The sequence below is a fragment of the Taudactylus pleione genome, unplaced genomic scaffold, assembly GCF_031769625.1.
Source record: "Taudactylus pleione unplaced genomic scaffold, aTauple2 ptg000842l, whole genome shotgun sequence".
NCBI classification, from domain to species: domain Eukaryota; kingdom Metazoa; phylum Chordata; class Amphibia; order Anura; family Myobatrachidae; genus Taudactylus; species Taudactylus pleione.
The window spans coordinates 352,580-369,437 of record NW_028285244.1 but is presented as its reverse complement, the minus strand read 5'-3'; the positions used below and the strand labels follow the sequence as shown (position 1 = coordinate 369,437).

At 42.2% G+C, this 16,858-nt stretch overlaps 1 protein-coding gene across 1 annotated transcript in view; it reads right to left on the bottom strand.

Annotated features, from left to right (window-relative positions):
* The window catches only part of MIPEP (mitochondrial intermediate peptidase), a 110,937-nt gene that overhangs the window by 72,113 nt on the left and 21,966 nt on the right, over positions 1–16,858 (bottom strand). Inside the window, exons 8-10 of the mRNA XM_088458542.1 lie at positions 13,825–13,873; positions 12,394–12,454; positions 9,383–9,435 (exon numbers count right to left, since the gene is read on the bottom strand). Of these exons, the coding sequence (XP_088314668.1) occupies positions 9,383–9,435; positions 12,394–12,454; positions 13,825–13,873 (163 nt within the window). The remainder of the gene's footprint in view (positions 1–9,382; positions 9,436–12,393; positions 12,455–13,824; positions 13,874–16,858) is intronic.

The following is a 16,858-nucleotide window of genomic DNA, read 5'->3' as shown; positions in this document are numbered from 1 at the left end:
ACGCGCATCGCTGGTCGATGGTGAGTTGGTAGGGACCATTTAACTGGCCGATTGGGACGATAACAATATCGCTATAATTCAAATCACTCATTTAAATCGCTAAGTGTGTACGCACCATTAGAGAGCTATAGGGACAGAAGAACCCTGCGTCACTTCTGGATTGTACAAACATTCACATTTAAATACTGTACAGACCACACAGCCAGGAACCCAAAAATGTAACCAGAAAGCTTGACAATCTACACGTCTTCCCTCAGAGTGGAGCATGCCCGACATTGAACTACAAATGTAAATGACATAATGACAATATGAAATGATCTGGGGGGTTATCTTAAAATATGATTTTTTTTTTTTTGTATCAGGAACATTTTCCCCTAATATTTTGTAAACTACAGGCTGAATTTAGCTCCTGGAGCAGTCTGGAATGGGATTGAAATGTGGGTGGCTGTGTAGCCACCGGTTCAAATCCCAACAGCGCTAGCCCGACGTGGAGGAAATTCCGACAGCGGAGGTAAGTAATCTAAACCTCCCCTCTCCCCCCCTAGTGCCTAACCCTAACCTCCCCTCGTTAGTGCCTAAACCTAACCCCCCCTCCCCGAACCCCCAGGGGGGTGACTAACCATCCCCGGGGGGTACCTAACCCTAGGTCAACCCAGGGGGTCCCTAAACCTAACCCCCCCCCCCATCCCCGGCTACATCGCTACTTACCTCCGATGCTGGACGATCGGTATTAACATAGGCATCGGTATTTCGACGCCTATGTTAAATCCCCTGCCAGGATTGTAGTGTCGGGATTGAGGCCTTCCAGAAATTATTTAGCAACCCATCTCTTACAGCGTCCTACATTTCTGGGTACAATATCCTGAGAAGACAGTGAATATGATCCCTTGAGCAGTAACAATTCTCACATTTGTGGGGGCTAAGCAAATCACACAGACCCTTTTTCCATCATGCTTACTGACAAGTGCAAAATTTGTGGTCAACATTTGGGATCAGTACTCTTTTCAGTGTAATCTAACCACTCTGAATTGTCAAATTAACCCGGTCTAAGGCATTCCAGTCCCCTTCCCCCTCATGAAGGTAGAACATAATTTCTAGTTTGATTCAGATACTTTGTGGATGAGGTCTATGATTTCCATATTTAGATCAAAGACCAAAAAAAAAAAATCCTTTTTTTATTTTGGGTGTAATCTTATTTGTACCCAACTGAAGATTTGAGGACCCTCCTCTCAGCTACTTTGTCACAGAGTATAAACTTCCAAACTGCATGATCTATTCATTGATGTAATTGTCCCTATTGATAGATTCCACAAGCTGGAAAGAAGATGATAGCACCCAGACAGGTGAGATGGTTTGCGGTGACAAAAGGGAAGGAATATACTGAATAGCCAAAAGTATGTGACATCCGAACTACACACTGGTATGCGCTTGGGCAGTAACATAGGAGAGTCTGTCCCCACTTTGCTGCTATAAACAGCCTCCACTTTTCTGGGAAGGTTTCCCATTAGATTTTGCAACATGGTTGCAAGGATTTACATCCATTCAGCCACAAGAGTATCAGTGAGGTCGGGCTCAGACGAGAACGCCAAGCATGCAGTCGGTATTCCAGTATATCCAAAAAGGCGTTTGATGGGGTTTAGGTCAGCGCTGTGTGCAGGCTTCTGATGTTCTTCCATGCCATTATCAGCACCCCATTATTTTATAGACCTTTGGGCATGAACCATTGTCAGCTGGTCCTGCCCAGTAATTTCTCCGTATCGGGACAGGATTCATAACATTCTTGACCATGCCAGAGGCCCCGATGTTGAAACACTCACTGCTACCACTGACAAAACCTTAAAACATTGTAAAAAAGCTTGTCATGCACAAACAGGAAAGGGCCTTCCCAAAGCCGCTGCTAAAGTTCTAAGCACACAATTGTATTCAATGTCATCGTATACTGCATCATCACGATTGCCCTACACTTGAATTAAAGGGCCCATGCAAAACCATGGAAAACAGCCCCAAAACATTACCACTGCTCCAGCAAAGTTCACAGTCTGCAGTATTCACCGGGGCAGTAAGCATTCTCCTTACAAGTTCTCCGCACATTCTCCAAAAAAGTTTCCTCTTTTGCAATGCATAGCTTTAGAAAAGATATACCCCACTGCTCCAGTGTACCTTACACCACTCTAGCCAACAATGGTTTATGGTGATCTGAGGCTTGTGTGCGTCCATTCAGCTATGGAATCTTAATTCAAGAATGTTTTGATGAACAGGTCTTGTGCCGATGTTCCTCCCAAAGGCCGCCTTTCGCGCTACACATCTCCGAACGCAGCATTCGGTTCTGTGAGCTTAGGTGGTGGCCCATCACTTAGTAGCTCAGATGTTCCCACTTGACAACAACAGCACTTGCAGTTTGACGGAGCAGGGCAGATATTTGACAGACCGACTTCTGAGTGCTTCAGTAAAACTCAATTGACTGCTAATGTAGGACCATGGATATTGCATGGCTGTATTCTCGATTTTACCTACATATTCGAAATGAGTGACTGAAATGACCAAACAAACACTCATTGGAACAGGTGTTCAAGTAGTTTCAGCCATTTAGTGTAGCTCAACCTCAACTAAACCTCCTATGAAGTCTATTACATGTGGTACTATACCCTGGACAGATGGAAGAAGATGTTTCTGAATACTGATCTCGGATGCAAGTGGAATTGTAGCTACAGGGAAACTCTGATCCATATCTGGCCCTGCCCAGTAATTTCACCTTATTGGGACATGATGCTTCTTAACCTTCTTAATCATGCCAGAGGCCCTTAAGTTGCTGCCATTGGTAAAACCTTAAACATTGTAAAAAAGCTGGTCTCCCACATTCTAGTGTGTTCTACCCAGGAACAGAAAGAACCTGGTTACACTTTGTATAAACTTAATAATGTAGCCGCTATGGAGACAAAAAGGGGTTTATAGTTGCCATCCCGGTGGTCAGTATGCTGGCGTCCAGAATACCGGCACAGGAATCTCGACTGCCAGCATCCCAACTATAAGTATTAGTGGGAGGGTTAGGTTTAGGCTGCGGAAAAGGAGGGTCAGGGTTAGGACACTTACCAGCTTGAGTCAGAATTCTGACTGTCGGGATGCCGCTGCCGGTATTCTGACCTCCGGCATCCCGTACCCAACCCGACAAAACATCTTAGGACTGGTCTAGAGCACATGGTTATTTAGGGAAAAATCATCCTCTACTGCTCCCCACAGAGTGTACTCGTCCCCAGAACTACTAAACAAAACCCACGCCCTTTTTTACTCCTCGGTTAACATGCTTCCTTAAACATTTCCCAATGACATGGTCAATCGCAAAAGTACGGAACTTATGTGACCTTTGAATCTTATGCCAATAACTTTTAAAGAAGGGCTCCATGGCGGTTTGGTGGGGCGACTCGGGAGGTCAGCTTTGCTGCTACATATCACTGGGGCTATTGGTTCTATGCATCTCTGTAAAGCATTGAGTAATATGGATAAAATGGTACCGGACGTGCTAAATATTTAACAAAAACGCCATATTTGAGATCGGTTTATGACCTTTTCAAGCCCCAAATAGGCAAATTGTCAGCACAGACGTTGCGTAGGCAAATGCCGTGAAACAAAAGTTCTTTAAATGTGGCCAAGACTTGACTTTAAGTGGAAGAAAAAAATAAATAAAATAACCCTTCTTCTAATAAACATCCCCCCGAGAAAACAGTCTATAAACAATTCATGTAACTTCGTACATGCAGAATAACCTTTTATTTTTATCACCTTTGATGGAACTGAATTAATACAGAATTAAACTTTACACAAGCAGAGCAGGGCTTTATTCATTGTTTTAATCATCATCATCTCAAACGTAACCAGCATATATTTAAAAATAGTAAGAATAGGGAGAATTTTCAGGGATTTCAATCACGGTGTAAAAGTAACCATGGCTGCTTATGTATTTGATGGATTGCAACAAGGAGGCTGTAACTGGCCACGTACAACAAAGACGGCTAGCTGTAACGGAGCTTAATGCTATGGTAGTCAGTGTTCCTGGGGCCAAACAATTACTGTACCTCATCAATGACTGTGCTATCGCCGTCCTCGCACGTCTGCCTCCAGGCTCTATGGAACATGCATTTACAGGATTAGAGGCTTCCAGCTAGAATAGTTGCTGAAAATGCCGTGTGGAGAAAATCAGAGCTGTGTAACTTCGTGTATGAATCACTTTGTCATTATAGGTTACTCATTCTGCCTAAGGTTCCAAATACAGACAACAGGGGTGGGATGAGCTGGGGAAGGATGTGCAAAAATATTATATATAAATTAGGGGACATCTGGGCATAGGATGGTCCTGTACACAACAAAGCAGATTTCTCCTGTCATTTTTCCAGTATAGTCTAATAGGATGCTCAGAGTTTATTTTCATTTTAAAATAGTCCTCCTTGCTATGGAAATGAATAATTTTATTTACAGAGATGAAAACTCGCCCCCCCCTTAATCAAATGACGGAGCGGTGACCCCCGTATGTGTCACCCTCTCTCATGCCAGCACAAATGGGGAACATGGCTGCTTCTACGGCACAGACTAGTCAGCTCCTTGGAGGAACAGAGCGACTCCTCATTACAAAACCATCAAGCAGGTGTTTCTTCACACTCCCATTTCCCAGAGCCAGCTCAGCAGGTCCTCAGCTCCAACTAGGGTATCAGCTCCAGTGACAGTCCTGTTACTCTAGTCCATTCTCAGCCAACTGTTGTTACAGGCCACCACACAGGCTGCAACTTGGTTTAAATCACTTCCTCCATGAAGCACCATGTACACGGAGGCTGCCCAATCAGAGACCAGGATGCTGTAATCACCCTACAGGAACCAGATGCAGTACAATGCTGGCTAGACTATTTTCTTCTTCCCACGTTGGACAAATGGACATACATTATCATGCACTAGGTCCTGCAACTCTGATTTTATCACTTACATTCTCCGCTGTCCTGGTGTACAGTATAGTGTGGGCAAGAGGCAGGCTTTTGTGAATGCATGGAGAATCACAGGACAACCAGGTGGATCAAAAGACAAACTGGTCTCGTTACATGCAGCCATACTATACCAAGCCTCTGCTATAGCATTCACATTTATTTATACAGCTGCATGCAACCTGCTATATCACGGCCCTACCTTGCCCCATAGCAGTAATACAAAAAGAAAGTATGGTGGTCGCTCAAATCAGCTTAATGATATTGTTCAGGTGCTTGTAAAGGGCGAGGTTTATACTGAACCACAGAAAAAAAGAAGATTCCCTCCAGCACACTGCAGCAATATTAGCAAAAATACTTGAATCCTACATGATAATAGAAATTCAAAGGTATTGGTTGCACACATTTGCAAATATATGATTAAGCGCCGGGCCAGCGTCAAGTCTCCTCTATACCGACGTCCCTAACATTAAGGGGTTCACGTCCGAGGCGCAGAGCAGCCCAAAAGAACCCAGCCAAGGACCGCTCCCAGGGCATCACATTATCACCTTTCTTCTATTTTTCGTGTGATGTCCTGGGAATGGTCCTTGGCTGTGTTCTTTTGGGCTGCTCTGCGCCTCGGACGTGATGTTAGGGACGCCGGTATAGAGGAGCCTTGACGCTGGCCCGGCGCTTAATCATATATCATGTTGGAGTCAAGTATTTTTGCTAATATTGCTGCAGTGTGCTGGAGGGAATCTTCTTTTTTCTGTGGCCCCATAGCAGTAATAGTCAAGTTTCTAAGATTCTTGGTGGGTTTACAAATCATAGGACCATTACCCAAAAGGGGATAAATGGACCTTTTTCGATCACCTACTTCCTTGTATGGACTATTACGGAGTAGGGTTGAGTCTTTTGCATTTCTCTGGGTTTGGGTGGCATGTAGTTGCCCAGACGGGCATAGGTAGCCCATCTTCAGGCTGGCACCTCACTCCTGCAATTGACTTTTGACCTCCGGTTTGCGACAATGTATATTACTACCACATTCTTATACGTCCACCTAGTGCCAATTTTGCTTTTCCAGTTAGTCACCCATTCAGATGCTTCTGAATACATCTAGGGGAGTTTTCCCCAATATTTGCCAATTGTGCCAACTTCTGGAAGAGCTGCCAAGAATCTTTACCGGATATTACACATCCGCCGATCTACGCTTTGGCCAGATGCATTATGTACTCTTCATGCATCACTCCAGGAATACACATCTATTTAATCCTATCACAGGGGGGGCTGTGGGCTCCCAGGTTCCTTGGCAGCAGTTGGGCACAACATTACAAAATGATGGCGTCCGTTTCTGCTCTCATATGTCACCACATTACTTTTCACAGCTTCCAAGTCCCCCCGAGAGCTATCAGCATCATTGTCTATTTGTCTGATCTGTGTCTATTGTGAATTATTATTATTAGAAGCAGGAGTCAGTATAATGTGCTATAGAACATAGCATGCCATGTGTATTAGACAGGCTGGAGAGATGCACGGAAACACGGTTCTGCAGATTAGTCATCGTTAGAATGACATCGTATAGACAAGTATGCATTACATAAATATAATATTATAGAGGAAGGGTCATAAAAGGGTGAGGGTGTCCTTTTTAATAACTACATACAATTTCTTTAAAGGAGCTACTGTGTTTGCAGAACACCATAGAGTAAAGTTGCCATTGTTTGCCTTCTCCCCATAAACACTTTATTGCTTCCCAGAGGACTCCTGATTCATGTGTTTGAGTGCTATTCATTCATGGTAGGGGACTAAAGTTTAAGGTTACCTCTCCATAGAAACAATATGGCGTTTACACCATCATCTGAAACTGTGAATGGTTGGAATAGTGCTACAGTACAATGGGAAATGCTTTATCTAAAATGTAAACGCTTTGTTCACTAAACACTAATCCAGCAGGGATAAAATATCCCCAATAAAGTCTACCTGCCACCTACACTGACTGCAGGCAGATACTTAGTGGTCTGAATGGACATTTGTGTGTATGCTACTTATGTAGAAGTTACAGACAACATCTTTCTTGTGATGATAAAAAGAAGTCACTCCCATCTAATAACTGGGAGTGATTTCTAATAGGGTAACTGTCTTATTAAATAATGGGTTGGTTAAAAAGAGACCACTCACAGCAAATATTCAAAGTTAAACTACAGTCTGATAATTAGTAATGGGTATCTCCCAATCGCAGGTTCCCTGACATCGTATGACACACAAAATACGCACTATGCAACAAAGAATGATTTCAGCTTACAATTAAAATAAGAAACTGGTGCTTTAGCCCCGCTAGGAGAGCGAGAGAGAGGTTAAAGAGAGGACATTTCACTTTCTACAGCTATTCTTTTGCATCTCACTCTTTTTCCACTAAACTCTATTTTTGAATTATTGGCGCCCTCTGCTGTTCAACATGTAGTCTAGAACTATAATGAAATGACCAAAAAGTTCCTCTATTTCACATTGGCATGTCCGTGGCAGGGTAATAGTCTCCACTGTAACTGGAGCGCGGTGAATGTCATTAGAGATGGCCACTGCACAATGACCGAGTTGGCTTTGTGGCTGAAAAGACCAAAGTACCATTCCCAGCAGGCACTGCGGCTGATGAGTGATTGCCTGTCATATGTAGGTTCCATGCGAGCTCTGGAGAGCTGAATTTCAGTACTTAGAGCAGGAAATTGAGCCTGCCCCCCACTGGCATACTATGGGGAGCATGTAATGTGTGTGAGGGGTAGAGAGTGTTTTTACACTAAGATCTATCGATTTCAAACTGATAGGTTAACTGGCTTCTGGCAATAGAGAAATGCACCCTAGTGTATACGTGTGTGTGTGTCCATGTGGTAGGGAACAGTTTGTAAGCTCCACTGTGGCAGGGACCGAAATGCTGTGTAAATTGTGAGTTAATTTTATGTCATATGCTGACACAGACCGCTAATATGTTTGTCACGTTGGCTGTTTAAGGAGTTTTTTTTTTTTTTTGGTGTTTTTTTTTTCTTTTTTGCTCTACCAGAACAGTATTGTAACGAGTAAACCAGCATATGCTGTTAATGAACCATCATCGTAGGGATTCCTAAGTTTAATAAAAGCATTGATAAGATAAAAGTGTCACACCGCATGCAGTGTGTAAATAGGATTGACAGCTATTTTTTATTTTTGCATGTTTATCCTCACTCTCCAGGCCAATGCCGAAATGGCGATTTTCACAAGAGAATGAAGACGGAAGAAAATCACTCACACAAGCGCAGCTGACAAATCACAAGTGTATCACCAGCCCGCCTCAAAGTAGTGACCTACATCATCTAAATCTATTGCACTTCTTCCAAACATTAGAAGGACCATAAAGTACAGTGAATGCAGATATTCCATTTACCATTGTGATTACCAGTAGGCATGATGAGAGCAATTTGGCAGCTTTTATCAAGTACTGGCAGAGGTGTGACGAGATGGAGGACAGGGAGGAGACTACACTAGAGAGTGTAATTATTAATAACAGCATCCCTTATAATCTACCCATTATACTGGGGAATATGCAAAAAGCCCCTCATGCATTCAGATAATATCCCTATTGGGAAAATAAAAAATAAAATATTAAAAGCAGATTGACATGCTTGCATTGTTAGTACATTAATCTTGCTGAAAACTTCCCAACAGTACTAGTACTGCTGGGAAGTTTTCAGTATTTTATAATGTACTCAAAGGAGAAAATATTATCTCCGTTAAGCTCCCTAAAGTCACTTGTGCAATACAATCAGTATATTAGGACATGTAAAATACGGCTAGCCAGACATGCTGCAATAGCGGCAGAAATATCTGTCACCTGGACACACATCGCAGCACATGTGGCACCAAATCCAGCCAATGTCTGATAATGACGTGATTGTACATGTGCTCAGTCAGGTGCATAAATATAAAAAGTACTTAAAAAGTGGGAGGCACATATAGAAACCGTTGTAATTCCTACACCGTTCACCTGATTTGGATGTAATTACCCCCACATTAAATCTGAAAGTCTGCAGTAAAGCACATCTTGTTTGTTTCATTTCAAAACCATTGTGGTGGTGAATAGAGGCCAAAATCTGAAAATTCTGTCAATGTCCCAATATTTATGCACCTGACTGTATATCAGAGCTGCTGGCAGATGCTGGCAGTGTGATCCCCCTAGTGGCCAGTGTGCGCAGTTATGTTCTAAATACATTAACAGACCCAGTGAGAGAGTAGATGACCTGCTGTAATCTTGGCCATCTACTTATGCTCTTTGCAGACAGTAGAATTGGCGCATTTGGATGGCTTTTTGAAATTTGATTTGTTGCATCCCTGTTCAGTAACGGGCTAAGCATTCTCTGTTTGCGCTATAACAAATGTATTATGCTCATTATTTCCTTGTCAGTAGTACTTACTTCTCTGCGCGTAAAACACCAGCATAATAAGGGGGGTCCCAAGGCATCAATTCCTGAAACAGAAGTGTTGAAATATTATACATGCAAAGAATAAAAAACATACATACACACACACACACACACACACACACACACATCCAGGTGCGGCACTTGGCGGACTTGTAAACAACATCAAATCTCCTTTGAAGCAACGTTTCGTGCTTCAAAGGAGATGTGATGATGTTATTTACAAGTCCGCTGAGTGCCGCACCTGGATGTGTACATGCTTTGATGTAGATGGCACCGCGGCAGATTCACTATAAGGGAAGGAGTGTGCCGTACCTGTTGGCAAAAATAAACAGATATATATATCTCTATCTCTCCATCTATATAAAGATTTTTTTTTTTTTTTTTTAAATGTATTTATTTTTTTAAACACAAAGTAGGCGGCACTCCCGGCGACTTCACAGACAACACAGTACACTCGTGTTTGGCTATAAACACGAGTGTACACTCGTGTTTGGCTATAAACACGAGTGTATTGTATGTGAAGTCGCCGGGAGTGCAGCTTATTGTTGCATATACTATTTTCCTTCCCATTGCTTGGAAAGGTAATAGAGGAAGGCACCGGGAGCCGTTTGGATAGATATATATATATATATATATATACATACACACACGTAAATGTAAATATTGTACAATAGGATACCTAATACACCATGATAGAGAAAACTACCCGAGAATGGAATGTACGAATGGACTCCCAACAAAAACTTGAAGTGGGGCAAATATGAGGTTTTTGTAATGAGCATAAACCAAAACCGGTTACAAATATATAAATCGATCAGCACTGACTGCGCTAAGATGTGAACATTTTGAATTGAAAAATCCAGATGTTTGATCACCAGCTCACTAGACCTTGCCTTCACCAGGATCTTATCTATATATACACACACAAGCTTAATGGCAAAGCAATGCAGGGGCACATCCACGATGGCCATGTTCTCAGTGACCTGATGACAGGACAAAATGAGCACTTTCAGTTTTGAATGCTCCAAGGAATGAGAGATGGAAGAGCCATATTCCCCCCAGATGAGGATTTGCAGAGAGGTCAGTAACTTTCCTTCATTCATGGCCTGGATCACTGGGAGGAGACATCTTGAACCGTTCTCACAGAATGGATTTGTTAAGAGCTTTGGAATACAAAACTGTGTAGGGCATATTGTCCCTCTTGGGCCCAAATCAGATCTGCTAACACTCCTCTGGCCACCCAGAACAGGACAGATTACCACTGCATTCAGCAACTCTTTAATAGTAGAATGGAAGGTTTTTCCAGGCATCCAGATTCCTGGGAACCCAGGACAGGGGGACAAAGAACTCAAACAGATCCAAGATAGATATCTGGTAGCCATGGCTGCAAATATTAAGCCCCATTGGACACCAGGAGGCTCAACAGCAGGAGATTTGCCCAGTTGGAAATCAAACACACTTGCCAACTTGGAGGTTGGTTTCTCAGGGAGAGTTCCTTCGGGAGCTCCAAAAGAGCATTCTGCATTAGACCCCGAGGGCTCGCCTAGGGCTTGAACATATGAATACAACTCAATGCAGTACAAGACTTTAACTTTGCATTAAAGAGCAGATTCAGGGCAAACCATTCACTCTCCAAAAGGAATGCAGAGGTGGGCTGCAGTCGATACTTCTGGTTGAGAGACCGGCTGCTACTGAAGCATCACTGCTTTTGTCCTGACCCACCTACTAATGGCTGTCTAGATCATGTGTACAAAACCTCATTGTCCCTGCACTCAGAGGGAACAACCAGGAGATGACCAATGTATACTCATGCTGGTAGTTCACAGAGATCACCTCTTTGGTCTAGCTTGAAAATAAATGATACAGCTTTACCTTTCTCTTTCAGTAAACCCACAACACTAGCAATCATAGGCTTGTGGAGAAGCTTTCAGATAACACAGTACTGCAGGTGGTCTCAAGAGGGACACCCCCTTTGACCTACATGGCAACCGGTCCAACATGACCAATGATAGTGACCAAATTACATCCAACCTCAAAGAACCACAACTGTAGACAGGGCCGGATTAAGAGAGGGGTGACAGGGGTGGTCATCCCGGGGTCCCCACACATAGAGGCGCCCCCTACACAGGGTCTATGTGACCCTGCCAAGAACAGGTGTCCAGCAACACCTGTTCACGGGTGGAGGAGCAGCCACGGCTGTTCTACTGAATGCAGCAGCACAGTACGTGCTCCTACATCAGCTTTCTAGGGGGGAAAGGGGCCGGCTTCACACTAGCATCTAGCGATTGCAGGGAGGGGTTTCCGGGTATCTAGAAACCCTCCCTTACACACAGATTGCCTCCTAACACTGGCCGCATCAGGGGCGTAGCCAATACGGCAAGCCCCGTCCCCATACCCCCGCAAATCTGGGCATTACAACGTGGGGAGGGGCCTAATGAATCGAGGTGCCTGGCCCCTGTTGCAACCTATATCAGTCTCGCAGCAGCTGCTGCATGAAGTGAAAGTATGTATGTGTACTGTTTCAGTGTGTGTGTGTATTTATGTATGTGATTCTGTGTGTTATGGTGTATATGTGTTAGTGTGTACGTGTGAGTGTGAGTGTATGGTATGAAATCTCATGTATAAGCTAAATTCTCATCAAGCAATCTGCGGCTACTTGCTTACAATTATGGCAGCATGGTATAAAGAAAACCCTTGAGACAAAATTATTTATAACATAGAAGGAAAAAAAAAACAAAAAAAAAAAACACATTCCGCACAATACAATAATGGACATTAACATTTTCTATTATATGCTCAGGACCCAAGACATCTAGACTAACTTGCCTTGTAATTGGTACAAAAAAAAATACACCACATTTATTGTAGTATGGTCACATAGCCTTGAAAACCTGGGTGAGGTGACGGCAAGTATCATAAACAAGTAATATGTACAATGGGGGCAAATCGCCAACTGCAATTAACAAAACAGGACCTCACCGGGAAATGACTTTCTATCTTACCTGATTCATGGGGTTCAGCTTCATTTTCATTCCCAGCATCATTTCTAAATCTTTCACTGTACTGAAAAATAAAATATCAGTGTACAAATCAATTAGGCATTAAACACAGAAGATGGCAACAAGAAATCTTGCTGGTTTGAGGTTTAAAACAAAAAAACTACACAATTCACCCATTTGGCAACATTTTATCCCAGCACTTGGTTTGGGTCGCTCAGAAACCATTGGCATATCCCCTCTCAGCCTCTACATAATCCATATTAGAGGGCAACCATGCCCCTATATCTGATCATTGAGGGGTAGATGTATTAATTTCAACAAAAAAAGACATAATATCCCGCTCAGGATCTTTATCCATTATATATCAGATATATAAATATAACCAGCAATATAATCCCATTTATTCCGAGAGAATATTATCTTGAAATGTTTATTTTCTATTTTTTATGTGCTGGAGGTGCTCCCTGGAATCGAGTATCTAGAGCTCCAGAAAAACAATAATTGGTGCAACCAATTATCAGTTAAAAGACTCCTTTGCGGGCCACTCTTATTTTATATGTAGATGAATAATTGAATCATTAAAATATAACTTATTATTATTTCCTATGTAAAAAATTGGGGTTTATTTTGCTCTACTGTGGAAAATTCTAAATCGAGCCCCCTAGAACAATTCTAAACAAAATTTTATATATAATTTAAAAGGATAACCCTTCTCATATTCTCCATATTTTATATACATTTTGTGGTGACTATGTTTACTTACAGTAATTGATTAAGTCTCCCAATGGGTATGTATTAGCAGGTTTTACACATAAAATTTAAACAAATCCCTGATAATTATTAATCACAATGTATGATAATTATTAATCACTCTTGGTGAGGCTGTTAGGTGAACAAACCCGATGTGGTGAAACGCGCGTCCACAGATACGCCCTACTGCAGGAGGGAACAGCACGATAGCAGGTTTCTCTGGCAGGGTTCCCTCGGTCACCTTCCACGTACAGGTACTTTTTTCAGGTGGGCTGCGACCTGTTCCGGTAGTGCATTCAGTCTTAATCAATTAAGTAGGCCTAGCGTAGATGTACTAAGCCTTGGACTGAGAAAGTGGATATAGATAAAGTACCAACCAATCAGCTCTGTCATGTTACATGCTACGTTTGAAAACTGACAGGAGGAGAGTGGTTGGTGCTTTCTCTCTCCACGGCTTAGTACATATACCCCTAATTGTTGACAGATTTGAATGCCCCTATCCACTAACTGCATCATATGCTGATGTCATTGTTGCATGGTTCTCTTCATGAAAAAGCAGCCTTGGAATCAAGACCAGTTCTTCACGAATGAAAAAAAAACATTACTACGAATACCCGCTAAGCCTACAAAGTAGCAGTTCCGTGTCTGTTCGCCAATGGGTACATTAAAAGCAAGAAAACTCACCGCTCACGCAATTTGCTGGATAACTTTTCAAGAAACATCATCACGTTTTCTGTTAACATTAGAAAACATGTTACATGACGATCGTGTTTTTTTGTTTACATTGAAAATAATTGCAGTACATATGTATGCAGCATACAAATCTATATACAATATAAACACACAAAGTAACAAGTCTAAAGCAAATATAATGCAGTTCAATCATCGTACAATCAATTATTATATCATTTGATCTTAAAAATGGTGCTGTAGATGGCGGCTTATTTTGGGAGTAAATACAGAAATTTGTTTGTCAATCCACTCCATAAAAGAGAGTTACTTAAAGAATCCAAATCAATAAAGGTCTCAAGAGATACTAAAGTAAAGCAGACTACAGCAAACTTCATTGATCATTTTGGGGGTAGGTTTAGAATATCTCCAGGAAATAGGAGTTTTAACTAAACTTATGTAGAACTGTAACTTCTCTGGAAGTAAAAGTGTGAAATCTAAGATTTAAAAGGACAAGTTTAGAGTCAAGTTAGAGATCAATATTCAATAATTTAGCTAAAACAAGTTACACCACTACGTAGCCCCACATGTGGAATAATTTAATTTTTGTACTTCCTGTTAAAGCCTTTCTTCTGAGTCCATCTGGGGGACACTGTACCATGGGGTTGCTTGTGGAGACTGAAGGAGCTGGCACTTAAGGGCATATTCAATTAGCCGCGATAAGCCATTTTTCAGCTGAAAAGTTTTGCTGATGACCACAAGGCGAAAACTTATCCCCGTATTCAATTCCAAAGACTTTTCGCCTACGCGGAAAGTCAATGCATTGGTATAGGCGAAAAAGATTCGCCTATGAAAGCAGGCAGAAAGTGCAGACTTGCGGTTTTGGGGTGCAAAGGTGGGGAAACCGCCCTGCACTCTTGGGACAGCTCCCCAAAGATTAACGGTCCAAAAAAAAAAAAAAAAAAAAATGTAAAGAACACCCCAAAAAATGGACTTTGAAAAAGGGGGCGAAAAAGTACAAAGTTGGGGTACTAACTTAAAAACTACTGAAATAAGCTTTTGAGGGGATCTGCAAGTATGGGGGAGGTGGTTTTTTGATTGCAGGTGCTTGCTGAAGGTGCGTTTAAGTTTTTTTTTTTAAAACTTCACTATTACGATTTTTAACCATTTTTGCACCATTTTCATGTACCTCAAGTTTGCTGGGACTACTTATTTTCTCAAAAAAAACCCTGCTAAATGCTATTTTTCACCACTTGTGCAAAGATGCTAATTAGCAGCTATTGAGAGCATTTAAGTACACCAAATAGCTTCAGCAGGGCTATTCGGGTAATTGATCTCCAATGTTAGTGCGTCTTTTGGGGGGTGCCAGGCTAGATTCCCCAAATCTGACAGTACTTTTCGCCTGTATGAGTTGCGCCGGTTCCAGATTTCGCGTCCTTTGGAATTGAATAGTGTGAAAAGCGGGGCCGTGCACAAAAAGTTTTCGCCTCCAAAACACGCAGTCGGTGAAAAGTACGGAAGGCAAAACCTTTCCGACTTTTCGCTAATTGAATATGTCCCTTAGACTAGTATAACTAGCTCCTCCCTTTGAGCTCCTCCCCCCTGCAACCCATGGTCTTCAGTACAACTTCAAAAGTATCCCTAAACCAAAGGTGAACCACTTAGTGTAAACTTACAAATCAACCACAACCAACTCATGAACAAAGACATGAGTGTAAGGGCGGGGAATGCAGTGTCCCCCAGATGAAATCCCCCCCAAAAAAGTATTGAACGGTAAGTGCAAAAATCCAATTTTCACGTTCTTCGGATTCTGATCTGGGGGGACACTGGACCTTGGGATGTTCAAAAGCCGCGCCCTATGGTAGGGGAAGCTCAGAAAACTCCTGAACAGAAGAATCTCCAAACAAAACTAAAATGCTTGGATGTGAACACCGGAAAGCAAGTAAAGTGGCGAACCTGTAGGTGAACAGAGGATCAAGCAGTCACCGGCATAACGGCTGCCTCGGAAATGCCACAGCTCGCACAAAAGGGGAGCCTAACAGAATCGGAAAATAGCCTGTGTGAGTTCAGTAGAGAGCCAAACAGCAAGGAATGCGTGGATACCAGACAGCAAAGGACTACCCACAGCAGAAGGACACATAATAAAGAGATCGTGGCCTGGGTTTGTTGTCCAGGCGTAACCCAACTCCTGATTAACATGGGGTATAGACCTGCTCTTTTTCCAACCTAGGCCAGGTAACTGGCGGTCTTACCTAACCTTGTGTCCCCCGAGTGGGGCCTTGAACTCCTAGCGAATACTGCAACAGTCTCAGTACCGGCACATACCAGAAGTGCCCGGTCACCCAGAAAAACATGAGCAAGCAGTGCAAGTCTCTGACATAAGACACTCCAAAAAAAAAAAAAATTGTCGAGCCCTGATCTAAAACACAGCCCTAAAGAAAACAGCCCAGCTCCCATGGGCACTTACAAAACACTGAAAGACCATAGGTTGCAGGGGAAGAGCTCAGAGGGGAGAAGCTACTCCCTTAGAATTACATTAGTCTAATTAAGTGTCAGCTCCTTCAGTTCCCACAAGAAGCCCCATGGTACAGTGTCCCCCAGATCGGATGAAAGAGAAAATTGTAATTTCTCTTCATAGCACATTAGATCAAAATCAAAACAAAAAAAAAAAAAAGTTTTCAGAGGATTACTGGGAAGCAACTCTAGCAGATGAGAGATCGTGAAATTTTTAAGATTCTTTCTTTACAAGAGATTGAACAGTAACCGATTGTCCCAAAGTTTAAAAAAAAATCTAGAATCCATATTTAAAACCCGCTGGTTTAACACCTTTGTCTGCGAGATTTAAAATGACAGCAATAGTAAAGACAAAAGCAGATGTATTTTGCATTCATTATTTGCAGCTTTAAATCAGTGCTTTTGAAAAATACTTAGCCATAAAACCTGAAACTCTAGGAAATTATTTACTAACGTAGAGCGTATGTTTCAGATTAGTTTTGTGAGGACTCCAAAGGAAGTTAAAGAATCCCAGATTTGTGATGTTAAATTCAAC